This window comes from Equus caballus, chromosome 9 (genome assembly GCF_041296265.1).
Source record: "Equus caballus isolate H_3958 breed thoroughbred chromosome 9, TB-T2T, whole genome shotgun sequence".
Taxonomy (NCBI): domain Eukaryota; kingdom Metazoa; phylum Chordata; class Mammalia; order Perissodactyla; family Equidae; genus Equus; species Equus caballus.
The window spans coordinates 61,705,201-61,725,199 of record NC_091692.1 but is presented as its reverse complement, the minus strand read 5'-3'; the positions used below and the strand labels follow the sequence as shown (position 1 = coordinate 61,725,199).

At 39.6% G+C, this 19,999-nt stretch overlaps 1 protein-coding gene across 20 annotated transcripts; it reads left to right on the top strand.

The window, feature by feature from the left end:
• The first annotated feature begins 1,972 nt into the window (after positions 1–1,972).
• Positions 1,973–19,793, top strand: PABPC1 (poly(A) binding protein cytoplasmic 1). 20 transcript variants are annotated; one of them, XM_070222431.1, is made up of 17 exons: positions 1,973–2,390; positions 2,964–3,117; positions 3,228–3,456; positions 6,631–6,824; positions 7,029–7,144; positions 9,213–9,352; positions 10,962–11,056; positions 11,366–11,503; positions 11,704–11,799; positions 15,007–15,279; positions 15,500–15,590; positions 16,182–16,292; positions 16,384–16,538; positions 17,118–17,202; positions 17,743–17,873; positions 18,429–18,522; positions 19,346–19,793. In XM_070222431.1, the coding sequence occupies exons 3-16, from the start codon at positions 3,264–3,266 to the stop codon at positions 18,519–18,521; spliced, it is 1,911 nt and encodes a 636-aa protein (XP_070078532.1). In that variant the 5' UTR covers positions 1,973–2,390; positions 2,964–3,117; positions 3,228–3,263; the 3' UTR covers position 18,522; positions 19,346–19,793. The 20 variants fall into 20 exon arrangements, with proteins under 20 accessions (XP_070078532.1, XP_070078524.1, XP_070078523.1 ...); XM_070222432.1 differs by having other exon boundaries at positions 2,053–2,390; positions 2,961–3,117; XM_070222437.1 differs by having other exon boundaries at positions 2,067–2,367.
• Positions 19,794–19,999: the final 206 nt, after the last annotated feature.

Sequence of the window (19,999 nt, the reverse complement as noted above, 5' to 3'; positions counted from 1 at the left end):
GATGCCACTCCTGTTCCCTCCTGAGGTAGCCTCTGACTCCCTCTCCTCATTCTACTAGCTGCCTCCCCCCAGGGATGGACTTTGCTTTTAGTCTGTCTTGCACATTCTCAATTGTACCTCCCTAAAATATGACAATGATATCCATTCAATGTCAAGACCCACAGCTGCATAGAAGTCCTGATGACCAGCTTCCTTCCCAAAGTATTTATTAATCTACAAAGGACTGATAGACCTTTCCAGTGAGTAGAATACTTCAGTCTACCATCCAGAGCATCCACTTCCTGTGTCAAGGTACCCTCAAGGCTCAACTATTAATTGGATGTATCAATTGGGAAATTGCTTGTTCAAAATGGATTTATAATAAAGAGAAGCATTTTGAGGGTTATTTAATTCAGGCTCTAGTGAAACCTGAAAGTGCTTTCTAGTGACTGGAGTACTGAAACCCACCCTAGACAGTGCTTGCCAAACTCTTGCTCTCTGACAAAACTTTCTAGACTCCAAGCAGACCTTTTTTTTTTTTTTACCTTTGTTACTTACAATCGTGTTTTAGTGAGGTCCACCAGAAACTGTACCCTCGTCTTCCTCTACCGGAAGTGTATGATAAAGCCCCTGGATAGATCATCTTAGTAATTCTGCATGGTTTGGGGTGGTTTTAACTCTTGGTGTAATCTAATTTCCAAATTATTGGAGGTGATCTCTGTTCACCTTCTTTATTGAGTATACGTCTTCTTTTATCCCTGTTTGGTTTTTCTCATTGTCTCTGTTCGGCTATTTAATCAAAATACTAAAATGAAGTCATATTTTCTTTTAATAATGGAATTTCCCACCCTCTTTTTTTAAGAAAACAAATTTAGAATCTAATAGAAAATTGTCTATTAGACAGCCAGATAAATGCTGGGATTGGATGTTTATTATATAGATTTTAATGTTTATATTTATATGGTTACCAGAGAGCTCATCCTAAGCCTCTTGAGGACAGAAATTTTTTTGTCTGTCACCTATCTTCCTTATTTACAGATACTGCCCTTTCCACTTGGTAGGCATTCTATAAATACTATATTGATGGAGTGATTTTAACCACAGAATTCTAATAGATTGAATGATTTATCATTTAGTAATAGATGTGTCTTCCTAATGCACAGTCCGAAGTTTTGCTCTTTTGCCTAAAAAAGTACATGAAGCAAAATGTTTTTCAAAAATATTATCCTCTTCCCACCAAGATGGGACAAAATACCGCTTAGCTGGGATTTTGCTGCTTTAAATTTTAACTAAATGAGAATAAAGTATCCAGTCCACGCCTGGCAGTATATTTGGCATGCATTAAAGTTTTTTGAATTAAAGAATGAACTGGGCAATCATTTAACTTGAAACTGTTCCCTTAACAGTAAAATAAAATTATTACTACTTGCTCCGTCTCCCACACAAGATTGCTGTAGGGAACAAACTACAGGATGTTTATGCAAGTGCTTTAAAACTGTAAAGCACATTACTACTTTAAAGTGGGAATTTGCAGGTTGACTTAAAGTCATTCCTATTAACTGGTATTTTTTATGGCTATCAATTCATAAATTTAGCATTTCTATTAAAGCCCACAACTTATGCACAAAATTGTTTTAAAGACTTGTAACGGTGCATTTGGACTATTCCTAATTTTGCCTGGTTGCAAGTCTGTGGTGCCATGCACGACAGTGACAGACTCGAAGGAAAACATTTTTCTCCAGTTCTGTTTTCTACCTCAAAGAACTTTCTGGCAGAAATAGCACGAATCAATGAGTCCAACCTAGCATCTTAATAGTGATCACGATACTTTTAAAAGGAAAGCAGACAAAGACCCCAAAACAGCTTTCCCAAATTAAAGCCACTTTGACCAACGACAGCGTCCAGTGGAAAGACCCAGGAAAGTCTGGGCCTCGAAAACCAGAGGACAAGGAGCCCAAGGACCCCTCCCCTCCCCTCTCTCTGCAGCACCGCAGGACAGCGACCAGGGTCCAGTGCCAGGACGGTTGGGGTTCGCCGAGCGGGAGGCAAGACCCGCGGCCAGTTGGGGTCAGCGAACCGCGGCCGTTGGGGACTCCAGCTCCCAGCAGGCACCGCTTCGGCGGCCGACGCGCGTGGCGGCGCTGCCCGCTGGGACTCGTAGTGCGGTCCGGGTAGCAGAAAGGGGGAGCTAGCCCTGACTCCTTTCGCGCACGTTTCGGAAACTGGGCCTGGGAGCGACCCCGCCGGCCCACCCGTGCCCGGCGTCCCGCGGGGCGAGCGGAACACAGCTGGCTGCGGCGGGAAAGCGGCGCCGCACGTGAGCGGTGCTTAGCGCCGAAGAACCCGGAAGCCCCGCGCACCGCCCACCGCCTACCGCCGCGGTGACGGGTTAACGCTTCTCCGGGGCGGAGGTGGGGGCGGGGTGTGTGGATGAGAGGCCGTCCCACCCGACTCCTCCCGGAGCCGCGCGCGAGCCGTCCCGCCCTTCCCCCCCCACCCCGGGCCCTACGCAGCGCGTGCCCCGCCCCCCGGCAGCGGCGCGTGCGCAAAAGCCCCACCCTCCGCCCCAGCCCCACCCCCACCCCCGCAGCAGCCGCCGCCGCCTCTCTCTCTTCCTCTCTGCTCTTTCCTCCTACTGTTTTCTCTTTCCTCCTCCCCTTCGCCTCCTTTTCTCCTCCTCCTCCGGCGCTGACGCTCGCGTAGGGCCTTGGCGTCAGACGCGCGGGGGGCGGGGCGAGTGCGCCGGTGGGTATAAGTAGAGGGTGCAGGAGGCGGGGCTTCCCCTTCTCCCCGGCGGTTAGTGCTGAGAGTGCGGAGTGTGTGCTCCGGGCTCGGAACACACATTTATTATTAAAAAAATCCAAAAAAAATCAAAAAAAATCTTTTAAAAAACCAAAAAAAAATTTACAAAAATTCCGCGTCTCCCCCGCCGGAGACTTTTATTTTTTTTTCTTCCTCTTTTATAAAATAACCCGGTGAAGCAGCCGAGACCGACCCGCCCGCCCGCGGCCCCGCAGCAGCTCCAAGAAGGAACCAAGAGACTGAGGCCTTCCCTTTGCCCGGACCCGACACCGCCACCCTCGCGCCCCCGCCGACAGCCAGCAGCCAGCGGCAGCGGATCGTCCCCGTTCTGCGGCCGTTGAGTAGTTTTCGATTCCGGTTGATTTTTGTCCCTCTGCGCTTGCCCCCGCTCCCCTCCCCCCGGCTCCGGCCCCCGGCCCCAGCACTCGCTCTCCTCCCACGGAAAGGTCGCGGCCTGTGGCCCTGCGGGCAGCCGTGCCGAGATGAACCCCAGCGCCCCAAGCTACCCCATGGCCTCGCTCTACGTGGGGGACCTACACCCCGACGTGACCGAGGCGATGCTCTACGAGAAGTTCAGCCCGGCCGGGCCCATCCTCTCCATCCGTGTCTGCAGGGACATGATCACCCGCCGCTCCTTGGGCTACGCGTATGTGAACTTCCAGCAGCCGGCGGACGGTGAGAGCCGGGCCCGGCGGGCGGGCGGGCGGGCGGCCATGAGGCTTCGGCGGCGGCGGCCGGCGGGCTAGGCCGGCGGGCCCGGGGGGAGGGAGCGGGAGGGCATGTCACCCCCGAGGGTCGGCGGGGAGAGGATCGGGCGCCCAGACCCGGTTCCCCATGCCCGCGAGGACCAGCGCAGCCGGCAGCCGCACGCCGCTCGCACGCCTGGCCACTTCCTCTTTTGCGACCATTTTCTCGGCCTCAGCCGCTCTCAAACTTTAGGGTGATGACGCGCCGGGAGGGTGGGTGAGATTGGGTTCTTCCAGGGCCCTCTCGCCAGCAGCCACGGGTTTCTGGGGCGTCGAAGCGGAGCCTCTTTCCGTGGTCCTGGGTGGAGGCGCACCCACCACCCGGGCCTCTCGCCGGTGCCCCAGGACCGGGAGGAAGTGCAATTCGGTGCTCGAAAAATACCACGTGTTGAACCCTGTAACCTCGCAGGCCCGAGGCCTGTTCCTGTTCCTGCTACTGGCCCAGTCGCCTGGGGGAGCCACAGGGCCTTAGAATAAAGTTAAGATGGTGATGTGGTGGTGGTCCTCAGGTTTCGGATTCCATTCGTAATGACTTGTCAGTGACTGATGGCTGTAGATATGTAAATTACCTATGAAACGTCTTTTGGGGTTTTCCCCTAGTTGAGGCATTTCTCTTTCTAAGCTTAACAGCAGGGTGGGAGGATGGGATGTGGAGGATGACCCTTTGAAGGCCATCGTTTTCTCAGGCGATTTAGATCATTTAAGTTTTTTTCTCACATTAGTTTGGTAGTACTGGTAATTTGTTCAGAATGTTATTATTTCCTTTGTGAAATAGTTCTCATGGTTTGAGGGGTTTCACTTAAAAATGGATTCACCATCTTTAGCTGTAAAATGTTACTTGTGAATGTATCGTGGACCTGGACTGTTAGACTTAATGTGGTATTCCAATCTTTCAGTTTCTTTATTTTTAAAGTAGTCCGGAATATCCATAAATCGTGGGGAATGATTAAGTACAAAATAGTAGAGGTCAGAGTTACCTTGAATTTATGGGGGGAAAAATCCAGCTAACTTTGTATTTTTGTTTTGAAGTTAAACCGTTCACAAAACAAAATTTGGCAAACGTAAAATACGTGGCCTAGTGAGTTGCCAGGAGTTTTCTTTATATCTGGATCGATTGACTTCCAAAAGTCAGCTTCACTGGATTTTATGGCCCACTTTTTTCCTTTTCTGGCTGCTTGAAAACATAGCAAATATTACAAAATATAAGGAATTCATTTTTATTTTTGTAGAAAAGGCCTTAAGGTGGAATTCAAACATTTATGTCATTCAGTTGATTCAGTAAAACTTAGGTTACTTAATGACTAGCTATTCACTAGGTGAAGTTGGTATTGAGGTTTTTGGGTAGGCAGACTCTTGAGTGACACTGAGCCAGAAGTTGTAAAGCTGCACTGCAGGTTTCCTGCCCTTTTGTTCTGTAAGCAGTAGCTCCAGATGTCACTGCGGAACAGTTCTTCCCAACTCTGGACAGGATTTATCACTGAATGCAAGATGAAGTAAGATTAGGGAAGGTAACTTCAGAGGCAGGTAATCACAATCTGAAGAGTTGACAGAAAACTTGAACAAATTCTAGAGACCATAAAATGGTAACTTTTGAAAGTGGCTGTTATTCTTTTTAACTTAATTTTAATTAACAAAAAACGATTTTTTAATTTCTTGGGATTTGCAAAGTTGAACTTGAGGTTACCATGGTTACAGTACACTATATATTATCGGTCTATACCAGTAGACCAGTACTGTAACTGTTTAAAAGAAGATAGCATTTTCCATCTTCCATTTATTTGGTTTCTATATGTACAAATTACTCTCTTTTCCAAATAGCTTTTTCAGTGGTTTTCTTTGTCTTTTTTCCCCTAATTATTGCTACGTTGATGGACCTGGAGAATAGTTTCTGAAAGTGACCAGTTTCCAATTTAACAGGAAGGGGTGATTCATTCAAAAGAAACTCAGGCAAAATCAGCTAAAAAAACGAGGGGAGCTGAGTAGGTGTGGTCAGTTGATAGTGAGCTGACAGCTGATTGTCACTGTCTTCTAGAAACTGAGACTTTCATCATTTATAAAAAGCGACTGGAAGATTTGTCCTCTCAGTAACTTTATCGTTGTTATGTTGGCATGGAATTTGTGAAAACTGGTGTTTCAGGACTTCAAATGGAGTATGTTTTTCCCTTTAGAGACTAGTCTTTTTTTACTTAGGATATATTTTTCCATTTAGAATCTCAACTTCTTTAAAGTGTTTTCTTGGTGATACGGGTGCACGTAATTCAAACCTTCATGGACTCTGAAATCATGAGGTAGATTTTGAAATTTCTACCACTATCTAGAAATAATTGGTTAAATCATCAGTTTATTAAGTAAATCGGTGATCTAAGATAAAGTTGATTTCCTTTGTGAAAGAAGCATTAATAGTGAATTACGAATATTGTAGACGTAGTGTTTCAGAAGTTCTGTATTTTCCAGCTAAGTATGCCCAACTGCACATTAGCTTTTGAAGGCCTAATTCAAATCCTGATCTGAATGGATATAGCCTTTCATTTTCTTATGTGGCAATGGGAAGTTGTCCCATGAATCACTGAAATCTCAATAATTCAGGGATTTTTTTTTTTTAAAGAAAATGGACTGATTTTTGTATAACATTAGCAGTGATAAGCAATGAAATGACCAATTTGGGCAAGTAATAGGGAAGAAGTTAAAATGCTCAAAATCCAGAAGCTACTCTCAGCCTGTGGATAATCTACAGTTCCCTAATGTCTTTTACATTGCTGGTTAAGCAGATTGTGAAGGGACATCTTGGTTTTATGTTGACTGTGAACAAAAAGGTGCTTTTAAATTTGATGGTAATTTAAGGAAGAAATTGTTTCAGAAATGAATTAGTAGCAGTCTGTCACCCGTTACCATGTGGAACATTTGGTGTTTCTGATTTTTGTCTCCTGTTTTGCATTATACAATTTAACTCTAGGCTAGTGTGTGGTAAGGTCCAGCCATCTTGAAGTTTGAAGAGGTGGAGAAATGGTGTGTCCAACCCCTCCCCCTGCAATAATGTGCGTACTTTTAAGTAGGCTGTAAAAGTTTTGAAGTAATATTCACTCTGAAAATGTCCTTCCTGCAGCGGAGCGTGCTTTGGACACCATGAATTTTGATGTTATAAAGGGCAAGCCAGTACGCATCATGTGGTCTCAGCGTGATCCATCACTTCGCAAAAGTGGAGTGGGCAACATATTCATTAAAAATTTGGACAAATCCATTGATAATAAAGCACTGTATGATACATTTTCTGCTTTTGGTAACATCCTTTCATGTAAGGTAAGCAAAAATGTGACAAATACACATTTGTAGTGTTTTAACTACTTGTGGTTTATTCCTTAAAATAGCAACCGTACCATCTGTTAATGGATATCCTTATTTCCCAAATACCCAGGTTAGGTGACTAACAAGTTATCTCTGAACACTTGAAAAATGCTAAATCAGTAGCAAGTAATGAAAAATTGGTATACATTTTTTCCTTAGGTGGTTTGTGATGAAAATGGTTCCAAAGGTTATGGATTTGTACATTTTGAGACACAGGAAGCAGCTGAAAGAGCTATAGAAAAAATGAATGGGATGCTTCTAAATGATCGCAAAGTGTAAGTATAAATATTTAATCCTACTTCAAATCTGTTTTTAATAGTTAATATATTTGTGCTCTTAAAGAGATACTCCTAAAACACATCTTGGTAGAGTTTGTAATTGACTTTTCTCCACATTTTAATGTAACATACAAAGATCAGTGAATTAGTATAATTGGTCAACATTCAGACCAAAAAGAAAAGATAGAAGATAGGTATATTGGAATATAAAGCTTTTTCAAAATAAGTGCATCGTTGAAAAACTAGGACTCCAGATGAACTTAGTCATAATTCCTGAGGTAGTAATTAGCCCATTTTACATTTGAGGAAGTTGAGGCTAAAATAATTTGCCTATATTTACGTGCTGGTATGACAGATGAGCTGTGGTACAAGCTCAGTGGTCCAAGTTCAGAGCCCAGGGTGGCCATACTGCTGCAGTTTATTGATGGAGTTTAAAGGTGTTTTTTTTCCTTTTGTTTTTTATGACTCCCTTCAGCCATTTAAAGATAAAGCAGAATTAAACCTGAAGTCTTCATGATTAATCTTTCCTGAAATAAACTTGTTCTTAAAAGTTGCAAACTTTTAAAATATTGTAACACTGAGAAAATCTCTATAAGACTGTTTCTACTTCAAGTTTTAAAAATATAGATATTATGAGTCCAAGGAAATGACAGATCTTAAGTTTTTTTATCCTCAGTGCCAGTGGATTTTGCTTAATTATCTGGGCAAATTCAGCTGTAAGGTCATATTGTAAATGATCTGCGAGTTCATGTTGCTTGTGTACATTGCAATGATAGCATGCAAATTGGGTTTGGTTATCCTTATAAGTCAACTGCATCACTCTTAAGGTGTGGTTCTCGTAAATCACTGCATCAAGTGATGTGGTCAGTCTGTACATGAAGGGGTCATTATGCACATGGGCTTGAAGTATATGTCAGTTGCATGATTAAGAAAAGACAAGACTGCAGTATGTAAAGAACCCCGTATAAGTCTAAAAACCAGCAACTCCTCAGTATGAACAATGTTTTCAAAGGCCAATTCTTAGAAGTAGTACATCTTTAAATGAGAAATATTTATCATTAGTATTTGCAGATCAAAGTATCTTATAGTTTGCTTGTCTGCAGTGCTTTAGGGGGGAAAAAATGTCCACCACTGGTTGGAGTCTAGATTAAATAAAGACTTGATTTATTGCTGTTTTGAGTATAAGATACAATCTTTTTGGAAAACAGTTTGTATGGATAAACTTAAGATCCTTTATATACCCTTTGAATTACTATGATTTCTGTAATTCTATCCTAAGGACAAATAACAAAGTCTCATAAAGTTCCAGCATTGTTTACAAAAGCAGAAGGTTGTGATGTCCATGGTGGAATATTATGCTCCCACTGAGAACATTTATAAAACTAATAGCATGGAAAAGAACCACCATGTGGGTGGCTGGTGGTTTAAGGAAATAAAATCATTGGTATCTTCATTAATGTTCCTAAACAGAAAACAAAAGACATACTAAAAGTCAATCATGGTTTGGGTGGGATTATGGGAGATGGTTTTTTAACTCTGATGTATATTACAATAATCTTTAATGACACATGCACTACTTGGGAAAAACTAAATTTTCAGAACACTTTATGTTGGTAATGTGGCAAAGAGAGTTATGCCAGGCTGTTGTATGTTAGAGTACAGAATTTGGAAATTTAAATTTCTGTTTTAGGAGTTTGCAAACAAAGTGCAAGAGCCTCTTTGAAACAGCAATGATGAAAGCTTTTCTGTCTTTCATTGGTGTGGTGTATGTATCCTCCCACTCATTTGTATCAATAGGCATGAACTCTTTCACCCTAGGTTAGCTAGAGGGAAGGGAGAGAAGTGTGTATTAAGAAATATGCTCCTTTGTTGTGATTGTAGTTAAGAGGTCTGTTCTTAAGATATGCTTTCATCTTCAGTTAAGGCCCTGTTTCTGTTTTATAGTGTGCTCTTTATTAGAGATTCTGAAATGATCAGCAACAATTAACAAAATCAATCATCAGGCTTGCTTAATCTGAACTTCATAAAATAGAACTAATTTTATAGTCCTTACATATTTTATTAGATTTGTTGGACGATTTAAGTCTCGTAAAGAACGAGAAGCAGAACTCGGAGCTAGGGCAAAAGAGTTCACCAATGTTTACATCAAGAATTTTGGAGAAGACATGGATGATGAGCGCCTTAAGGATCTCTTTGGCAAGTTTGGTAATGTGTCTGAATTAAATTTTTACAAAGTTCTGGGTAACAGCTCAATGTTAGTTTTGGCTAATACTTTGTACTGAAAAAGTAAATGAAATGAGACTTAACACAGTACTTAATATTTGTAGTTCCTGGATTAAGCTACTGATAGTGCATTGTACTACAAAGTAGCATGAAAATAGAATTCTCACTGGCTTAAAGGTTAGTAGCATTGTATTAGCACAATAAAGGTGTGACTCTGTGTGCATAGTTGGAATAGACTTTAAAAGGTTTTGCTACATTAAGAAATTGTGCTGAGTTTAAGCTCTTAAAGATCCTATCTCATCAGAGGCATACATGTGACACAGCCAACTTAGGTCAGAGTCCAGTCTTTAATTATGGGGTAGGAAAGCTGGTCAGCTTTAGAATATTTGGCCAGTCTGAGTGGCATCATGTTTGAGCAGTTTGAAACCAAGACTTTGAAAGACAAAGCCAAAGATCCAGATTTTCTTGTGATGGTATCTCCCTCTGATGGCCTTCTGGATCCATGGGATTTTAAACTGTTTTCCTGCATTTCAAGTTAACTTCATTAAAGTTTAAAATAAGTGGCTTTTTGTTGAGCACTTAAGATGGTAAAGAATAAGGAAATCTAATACTTTTCTATTGCTAAGCTAGCATGTCATATCGAACCTTTTACTCCTTTGAGCAAAATATTTGTCATTTTGTACAAAGATATAAAGTTGTGTGAGATGAAGAAAATATGTGACATCGCGTCTCACATCTTACTCCAAATTCTCTTTAGTGACTGGCTTTTGTATATTTTATCCTTCTTGCTCCTTTTTTACTAGAAGCTATTTCTAAAGTTGGATATTGTTAACCGCTTATCCCAAATGAATAATGCTATGTGAGCTGACCACCAATAATGTAAATTTGTCAAATATCTTCTTGGCTGCTTTGCATAACAGAGATTGGAAGTGCACAGCCTTAGGACAAGAGGCACATTCAGAAGAAACAGTTTTTCTGCCCGTACATCTTCCAGATTCTCTGTAATCAAATGTGATTTTTAACCTTTTTTTGCCCCAGCTACCTGAGATAACACCCACCTCAGTTAAGTGTCTTTTTCACTTTGAGAGGGTGGGGGTGACATGTGCCTTTAGAAACAAGCCATCTCCTCCGGGTGATTGTGCTGTGTCTTTCCAAGGCTCAAACTCTGTATTCCTCCCATTCCCTGTTGGAAATCAAGTGGACCAAAGGCTTAAGAATCTTATTTCTTAATTCTGGTGTCAAGAAAAATCAAATCATTGGCTAAAAAAATGCAAATGTTTTGTACTAATGCTAAGAATAAAAATTCATCTTTTTCCGTTGTCTAAAAACATCCTTAAATGGAAGGAGGAATGTTTCAAAGAGTAGAATATTTATTTAGCTTCTTAGTAGAAATAAAGGGACTTCGAAGAGAATATTTAGTTGCCCGTTTCAGGTGGGGGTGGTAGAGGAGGAATAAATTTCTGGAGGCTTGGAATTTTTTTTAATCTCCATTTTAGTTTGTTTCATGGCTTTGTTTTTGTGTGTTGAAATTTGAAATGTATAAACTAAATGTATGGAGTATCTTTGAATCATTCAAAAAATTTTTTTTTAGGACCTGCCTTAAGTGTGAAAGTAATGACTGATGAAAGTGGGAAATCCAAAGGTTTTGGATTTGTAAGCTTCGAAAGGCATGAAGATGCACAGAAAGTACGTCTTAAATATACTAATAAAAGGCACTGTGGATTTCCTGTGTTTTGTAGTAGGAGGGGGAGGGATGTAAATCTGGGTTGCTCTTGCATTGGCTATTTCACACGTTCATCTTTACATGTGTTGTTGTGAATTATTTGTATCTTACATGTTTGAGAGTATAAATTGGAAACCTATGTTTTCCCAAAATCTCAGTTTAGTTTTTGTGATGGGTCCGTCTTTATCTTTCATAAAATCTCACAGATTTTCTTTGTTGTTAAACTTCTATATTTGCAAGTTGGTAATTAAAATTTTTGTGATTTCTGTAAGGCTGTGGATGAGATGAATGGAAAGGAGCTCAATGGAAAACAAATTTATGTTGGTCGAGCTCAGAAAAAAGTGGAACGGCAGACGGAACTTAAGCGCAAATTTGAACAGATGAAGCAAGATAGGATCACCAGATACCAGGTTCGTTTTTAATTGAGCAAGCAAAATAAGACAGGGGTGAGGAAACCCATTTTATGATCATATCAGTTACTGTCAGGTAACTGGAGGGTTTGAGGGGGAAAGGAGAAGACACACATGGGATAAAATAATAGGAAGTGTCCTTAAGTTCCGCTATGGTTTTCTTAGTCCTTTTTCTACAGTTTTCTGTTCTTTTTTTTTAGGGTGTTAACCTTTATGTGAAAAATCTGGATGATGGTATTGATGATGAGCGTCTCCGGAAAGAGTTTTCTCCGTTTGGTACAATCACTAGTGCAAAGGTAAAGCGTATGATGCTTTTTTCCCCCCAAGATTTGGGAAAAATTCATGTGGATGTATGTATAGAAATTTCACGTTAATATACCTACTGGAATGTTTTTATGATTTGTAAATGAATAATCAAAGCTTTTTTTTCTTCCAAAAAAAATGTTTTCGTTTTTCTGGAAATCAGGTTTTTGCTTCTTTACTTGAAAAACTTATATTCAAATTTGAAGTGGATATTGTAGCCCAATTGTTTATTTTTGCAGATGGCAAGTTCTGAATTCTTTCCTGAGGAATGTGGCATTTAATGACCATAGTTAGTGATTGATCCTTATGTGATATGCACTGTTCTATACTCTGTTAAACTAGTTTTTTTTCTGGTCAAAAAAGGCAGTTTATTATGGAACTAAAATTGTTAGTATTGGGCTAATCTGTGTTGACAGTTCATTCTGGGGAATCAGACTTCAAGCTCTCTGGCAGCGAAGATAGAGATCACATTTCCTTTTGCTTGAAATCAGAAGTTAAATACAACAGTAGGATTCTAGTCTAAATTGTGAAACTTTGATTTAAGAACCTTTGCTCTAGGTGTTTTTTCTGGTGTCCATGGTCCAAGAATCCCTCCGTATGTAAAGTTTTGTGTATATGTATGTTAGGGGTGGGAGGAGTGTCAAACTTTCATCAGATTCTCAAAGGAGTAGAGGAAAAGTTAAAACTGAGTGCTCTTGAATGACCTCATGGCTGATCTTTCTACTCAGCTTTTCCTGACAGCCCCATTGACAGAAGCAGCTTCTGTGATAGTGAGGAAATGTTAGGGGCAGAGTAGATGAATACAAATAAAAATGCAGGGAATGGGATTGCCTTGTGTTTCAGCCTGTGCTTTTTTAAGAGTCCTGGAGTATGATAGGATTTATTCCTGAGTGTCTTCATCCTCAGTATGTTCCCTGAAAGTTGTTTAAATTGAATATTGTGCATCAGGTTTTTAAAAAATGTATAAAGCATGCATGTTTTACAAAGGAAACTTTGTGGATCACAGTATCACTGTTGGCAAGGAGGTGAGAAGTTTGGCAAGAATTTATTCTAGAGGAGAGGTCGTTATGTTAATTTAACAATGCTTGCCCAAAAAACAAACTCATCAAGGCAGAAAGTAAAAAGTGCAAGGTGACATCCCTCTTCCCCATTTTCCGGCTCCAAAAGGAGTTTGAGTGCCTTCCCAGATGATTTTCATGCTTGTCCAAACGCTTGTTGTATATGTATAAACAGGTTTTAGAAAACAAGATCATACTATACATATTCTGCAGTTTGCCTTTTTACTTAACAGTAGATCTAGATACATATTTATTTCAAGCATTTTCTCATTTTTCTTCTAAGGGCTGAATATTCATGGTATAGATGTACCATAACTTATTTTACTGTACCTGTACTGATAAACATTTGGGTTGTTTTGCATATTTCCGCTGTTAGACCCACCGCTCTAATAAACATTCTTATACATCTTTGCACACATGCCAGTATTTCTAAAGTTCTAGAATTGAAATTGGTGGTTAGTGGGTATTTGCATTTAAAATTGATAGAAGCAACTTGTCCAAAAAGGCTGAAGAAATTCCTAATTTGTCAGTTTAATAAAAAGTAGAATACATCTTTTCAAATGGTGAAAGGGTTTTCACATGTTTACTAGTTTTGCCTGTTCTTTGCATATTTTTATATTGGCATTGGTTATCTTTTTATTGATTTAGAGTTTTATGTCAGCCCTTTGGTTTATATTGCAGATATTTCTCTCAGTCTTTCACTTAGGTCTTTGGGGTCTGTCATCTTGGATTTTCTCTGTATTTTTGGATTTTACTTTAAGAGTCTATCTGGCCATTGGTTTTTCAGTGTGATGTGAATAAGAGATTTGACTTTATTCTTTTCAGTTGTCCTAATGTACCACGTACTGAATATTCCAAAGTCCATCGTTTCTCCACTATTTTAAAATACTAACTTTAACATCCTAAATTCCCATAATTGCATGGTTATGTTTGTGGACTCTAGTTTGTTTTTTTAATTATTTATTTAGATATAACAGACATTATATTAGTTTCAAATGTACAACATGTAATGCTTCAGTGAACCTTGTAACAACATTTGGTGGTCCCATAAGATTAGTACCGTAGAGCCTAGGTGCATAGTAGGCTATACCATTTGGGTTTGTGTAAGTATACTCTGATGTTTGCACAGCGACAGAATCACCTAACGATGCATTTCTTAGAACATATCCCCATCATTAAGCAACACACGGCTTGCAAAATGATCACAACAATAAGTCTAGTTAACATCTATCACCATAGTTATAAATTTTTAAGATCTACTCTTAGCAACTTTCAAATATAGAATACAGTATTAACTGTAGTCCCCATGCTGTACATTACATTCTCATGACTTATTTTATAGCTTTGGAGTTTGTACATTTTAACTCCCTTTACCCATTTCTCCCACCCCAACCCCTTCTGCCTCTGGCAGCCACCAATGTTTTCTCTGTATCCACAAGCTCAGGGGTTTTTTTCTTTAATTTGTTTGGGGTTTTTTGTTATTTTTGGGATTCCACATATAAGTGAAATCATTGGACTCTGGTTTTTGCTGTTTTGTTTGTTCCTCTGCCACCAGCATCCTGTTCAGTATAGCTGTAGATTTAGCATGCTTACATATTGCAGGGCCAGTGAGGCAATCTTTGCAGTCATTGGCAGCTTCCTTAGGAATATTGTTTATACCCCCCATTTATGGCCATTCAGTCTTGAATGTGAAATTTTTGTTTTGAAACGTGCATAAGATTCACCTGCTCCCTCCCCCTCCCCCAAATAATAGTAAAGCATCTTGTCAGCTTGAATAGTCAAATTTTAATTGTGGATGCTTTCAGTGATACTGAAGAGTCAAATTTAGTAGGCCTTGAATGTATTTAGATATTTAAACCTTAATATTGACAATCTGGTATCTAATGGAATATCTAAAATCTTACCAAAGCTGCTGTTGTGCATGCACCCTTTTACTTCCTCTTTTGCTTGGCTAGGATAATGCATGTGTGTAGCTTGCCCTTAATATTTGGGTATTACAGAAAATTGTCCAAAGAATGAAAGCATTAACAAGGTTTAGTTATTTGAGTCAATGGCCATAATTGACTAAATAGTAATGTTCTCCGTTTTTGTGCCTCCTTCTGCCATTCCATTAACCTTGTTTAATTTTTTTTCTTTTAATAGGTTATGATGGAGGGTGGTCGCAGCAAAGGGTTTGGTTTTGTCTGTTTCTCCTCCCCAGAAGAAGCCACTAAAGCAGTTACAGAAATGAACGGTAGAATTGTGGCCACCAAGCCATTGTATGTAGCTTTAGCTCAGCGCAAAGAAGAGCGCCAGGCTCACCTCACTAACCAGTATATGCAGAGAATGGCTAGCGTCAGAGCTGTCCCCAACCCCGTAATCAACCCCTACCAGCCAGCACCTCCTTCAGGTTACTTCATGGCAGCTATCCCACAGGTAAGTTTTAGAACAAATACCTCATGAAGATTTTCATGTTTGGTCATATTTAGTGTTTTGTGCCAAAAAAATAAAGCCTCAAGATGAAAACATTGAGAGACGTGAATTATGATTGAATTCGAAAACACGCTTAGTGTGTGTGGACCTGCTAAATGTTTTAGAGATAACTAGTTGATTACTTGCTTTTTCTTTAGCTGACCCATTTGTTTGCTTTCTCCAGACTCAGAACCGTGCTGCATACTATCCTCCTAGCCAAATTGCTCAACTAAGACCAAGTCCTCGCTGGACTGCTCAGGGTGCCAGACCTCATCGTAAGCCTTTTGGTTTTCTTTTGATTAAGGTTGAGAACTGTTTGGACTAAAAATATGTGTGAAACAATACTAACTGTTGCTTTTCATAATTTATGGCTGTAGTGTTCATTTTTGGGATTCTAGCACTTTATAAAAAAAAAATCATAAATGCTTCACCATTCTTATTGACATAGTAATTTCTATGCTAGCTTGATTTTCCTCTTTGACAAGTTTGAGAATGGATCTAACTATTAATTTAATGTTTAGTTAGGCAGTAGTTTTATAAGTTCTTGTTCGTATATGAGGATTGGGGTCCTGGGATTTTCAGCCTTGCCCTGCGGAATAGTGCTGTATCGCAGGAACACTTGGAGCCAGGTTCATAGGCCATGTTCAGATATTAATAAGTACTTGTCCTCCTATGAATGAATGTGTTTATTTACTCATGATCTGGTAAGTCTGGGGAAATAGCAGGTGTGAGACTAAGCTTTAAAAGATGGTATTTGTATTTGGTCACTTTCAGCCCTTTCTGCAAACCTCAGCTCTAAAAAAGCAGCATGAACACTTTTCAGTGAGTTCTTCCCAATTAATGTACATTCGTATCTTTAAATGTAGCATTCCAAAATATGCCCGGTGCTATCCGCCCAGCCGCTCCTAGACCACCATTTAGTACTATGAGACCAGCTTCTTCACAGGTTCCACGAGTCATGTCGACACAGCGTGTTGGTGAGTCTTAACCCTTCCTATAAAAATTGATCTCCAATTTGATATAGCAAGGTAAAAGTACGAAAATATGTTCGTTTGGGTTTTTTTTTAGCTAACACATCAACACAGACAATGGGTCCACGTCCTGCAGCTGCTGCTGCTGCAGCTACTCCTGCTGTCCGCACCGTTCCGCAGTATAAGTATGCTGCGGGAGTTCGCAATCCTCAGCAGCATCTTAATGCACAGCCACAAGTTACCATGCAGCAGGTATGAATTAAATGACTTTGTAAAGGTGACAGTCCTTGATTGAAATCAAAAGAATTGAAGACACAGCTGTATGATATGAGAGCTTAAGCTATCTAGAATATTTGTTTAATTGATGTCTCATTAATTGATAATATGTAAAATTATTTTATTTGCCTTATACTATAGGAATTAGACGAGCATTCTATAGTCCCCATCTTGAATTACTTGTGTGGTTTGAGAGTTTTGTTTGGCCTAGTTATAGGGAAGAAAGAGTGAAGTAAAGTTTAGTTTGTGAGATTTGGCTTACCCCCCCTTTTTTTTTTTTGACTCTGAGACCAAAAGTGTCATCGATCATAATAGAAATACGGTTCCAAAGAATACTCCAGGTAAAAAAGGAAATGAAATACGCCATGTGGTTGTAGTTCTTGAGCATACAGGTGTTAATAGCTACCTTAGGCTGCACTTCTGATTCGCTCAGCTTCCCTGTGTGTGTTTAGGTTGCAGTCTTGATCGCTTCGGAGGTTTCTCAGGGATGACTGTATTTGAACTTGCCATAACTTCTGTACTTGAAACTTAGGAATTTTCTTATTATATTTCTAGCCTGCTGTTCATGTACAGGGTCAGGAGCCTTTGACTGCTTCCATGTTGGCATCTGCACCTCCTCAAGAGCAAAAGCAAATGCTGGGTAAGTGCTTTTGTCCCACCTAGTCAGTTACAGGGAGACTGGAAAATAGGAAGACACTTCGACCTCATTTGCACCTAGAAATGATGACCAGGGCTGCAGCATTGATCTGAATTGCCATAATGACTGTGATGGCCCAGTTTTCTGCTTAACTAATCAAACACCTGGAAAGCTATGAAGAAAATGCGTTGTTCTTGATGGATAGGGTAATAGGACCCCGCCACAATTTTGGAAGAGGGAATTTGACCCAAATGGGGAAACAGCTTTGACTTTGCCTGAGCACAGATTTAACAACTTAATAGTAATGTGGCTTAATTTCACTTTTTGGCAAACTGATACTGCCAGGAATTAATTGCCTTGTGGTGGATCTTAATCTATTTTATAACAGTCTTCCCACAAAAGATATATTGAAATGGTAGATTATGGGTTACTGTATATTTGCTATATACAAAAGTAAGCTTCTTAAACCCTAGTTTTAATACAGTAGAATGCCTTTTACAGAATTTTTTTATTGAAGGAGTTTTTTAATGTTTTTGTTCCTAGGTGAACGGCTCTTTCCTCTGATTCAAGCCATGCACCCTACTCTTGCTGGGAAAATCACTGGCATGTTGTTGGAGATTGATAATTCAGAACTTCTTCATATGCTTGAGTCTCCAGAGTCTCTCCGTTCTAAAGTAATTTATCATTTATCTAGCATCCTCTTACATTATGATTCCAGCGCTTTGTAGGAACTTAGTTTTATAAGTGCTTTATACAACCCACGCACGTTTCTAAAAGCTTTATAAATATTGTTTTTAAACCCTAATAACCTGTGGTGGTGTTATCCTCATTTTATAGGTGAGGAAACAAGCATAGAAAGGCTGAGTAATTTGCCCAGTGCTCACCCACACAGCTAGTACATGGCAGAGCTTGGTTTCAAATCCAGTCAGTTTATCTCCAGCATCTGTGCTCTCTTAACTGTGCTGCTGCTTTTTTGGAGAAAGATGTTTGCTGATATTTCTTAGTATTTCTTGGACTTTTGGTGGGGAGAGAGTAAGATGTACAAGAGGGTTCTTCTAGAACGGTGGTGGAATGGAACCCAAAAGGATATGGATACACTTGGAATGTTTTTTTGATAGTTCTTTCCACTTTCACCTGAGGAAAGGAATTTGCCTTTGTGGAAGTTTTATATTGTTAATTTGAAATTCTTCTAGTTATTCCTTTTCAGAGGCAATTTGTTCTTTTTTTAGGTTGATGAAGCTGTAGCTGTACTACAAGCCCACCAAGCTAAAGAGGCTGCCCAGAAAGCAGTTAACAGTGCCACCGGTGTTCCAACTGTTTAAAGTGAGCTTTCCGTCTGGTGTTTTAAGCTTGTTTTCTTAATCCTTATAACAGTTTGAGTATATTTTGAGACATAGCAAAAATTCATTTTACCATTGATCCAAATGTATTGTAAATTGTTCAAAGTAGAAATATAGAGGAGTTAAATTTCCCGTTACCCTGCTATTGACTTGAATATTTTGAGTCAGAGCACTTTCAGACATTTTGTATAGTAATTGGTATGAAATGGCCTGTGACAGGGCTTGGCTCTTTGTGTACTTATCCTCAGAGGGTTTTCATAGCACACGCCTTTTCTTGAGTGGCAGCAGTGACTGTTGCTGTTCATTACTCCTGAGAAATGAGGTGATAAAGCAGGGTCGCCAGAACTAGGGATTGGCCAAGCTTTTCTGTAAAGGACCAGACAGGAAATACTGCAGGGTTTGTGGGCCATGTTCTTTCTGTTGCAGTTAACTCTACACTCTTAACAGTGTGAAAGCAGCCGTATGTAAACAAATGGGTGTGGCTGTGTTCCACGAAAACTTACAGAAGCAGGCTGTAGACTAAATTTGGCCAAGGGCTTTAATTTGCTACTGAAAAGTGCCAGTATTAGTCTTATTTTTCTTTTTTGTTGGTTTTGGGTTGTTTTTGAAATAGTTGCCATATAACGTGCAAATTTAAGGTGTACATGTTAATGTGATACATTTGTATACTATAATGATTGCCATTATAGCAATAATTAGCACCTCTGTTATGTTACTGAGCAATCCTTTCTTTTTAGTGGTTGGAATCATTAAGTTCTAATCTCTTAGCAAATTTCATGATTATAATTTTTTTTCCATGTTTACAGATTGATCAGGGACCACGAAAAGAAACTCGTGCTTCACCGAAGAAAAATATCTAAACATCGAAAAACTTAAATATTATGGAAAAAAAACATTGCAAAATATAAAATAAATAAAAAAAGGAAAGGAAACTTTGAACCTTATGTACCGAGCAAATGCCAGGTCTAGCAAACAGAATGCTAGTCCTAGATTACTTATTGATTTAAAAACAACAAAAAAACCACAAAAAAATAGTAAAATATAAAAACAAATTAATGTTTTATAGACCCTGGGAAAAAGAATTTTCAGCAAAGTACAAAAATTTAAAGCATTCCTTTCTTTAATTTTGTAATTCTTTACTGTGGAATAGCTCAGAATGTCACTTCTGTTTTAAATAACAGAACTGATAATTGAGCAAGGAAACGTAATTTGGATTATAAAATTCTTGCTTTAATAAAAATTCCTTAAACAGTGCACAGTGATGTTATGCTGTTTTATTTCTCTTTGGAATTGGCTTGCGTGAATAGGTGATAAGCTGGAATTGGCATAATTGGCATTCTTTCATGAAAAAGGTACTGTTATGTAAGTTTCAGGGGTGTCTTGGTTTTATGGAAAAGAGGCACAAGACAATTCTTCTAATGTGTTTTATGAATTTAGATTTCCACATGAATTCTTGAACC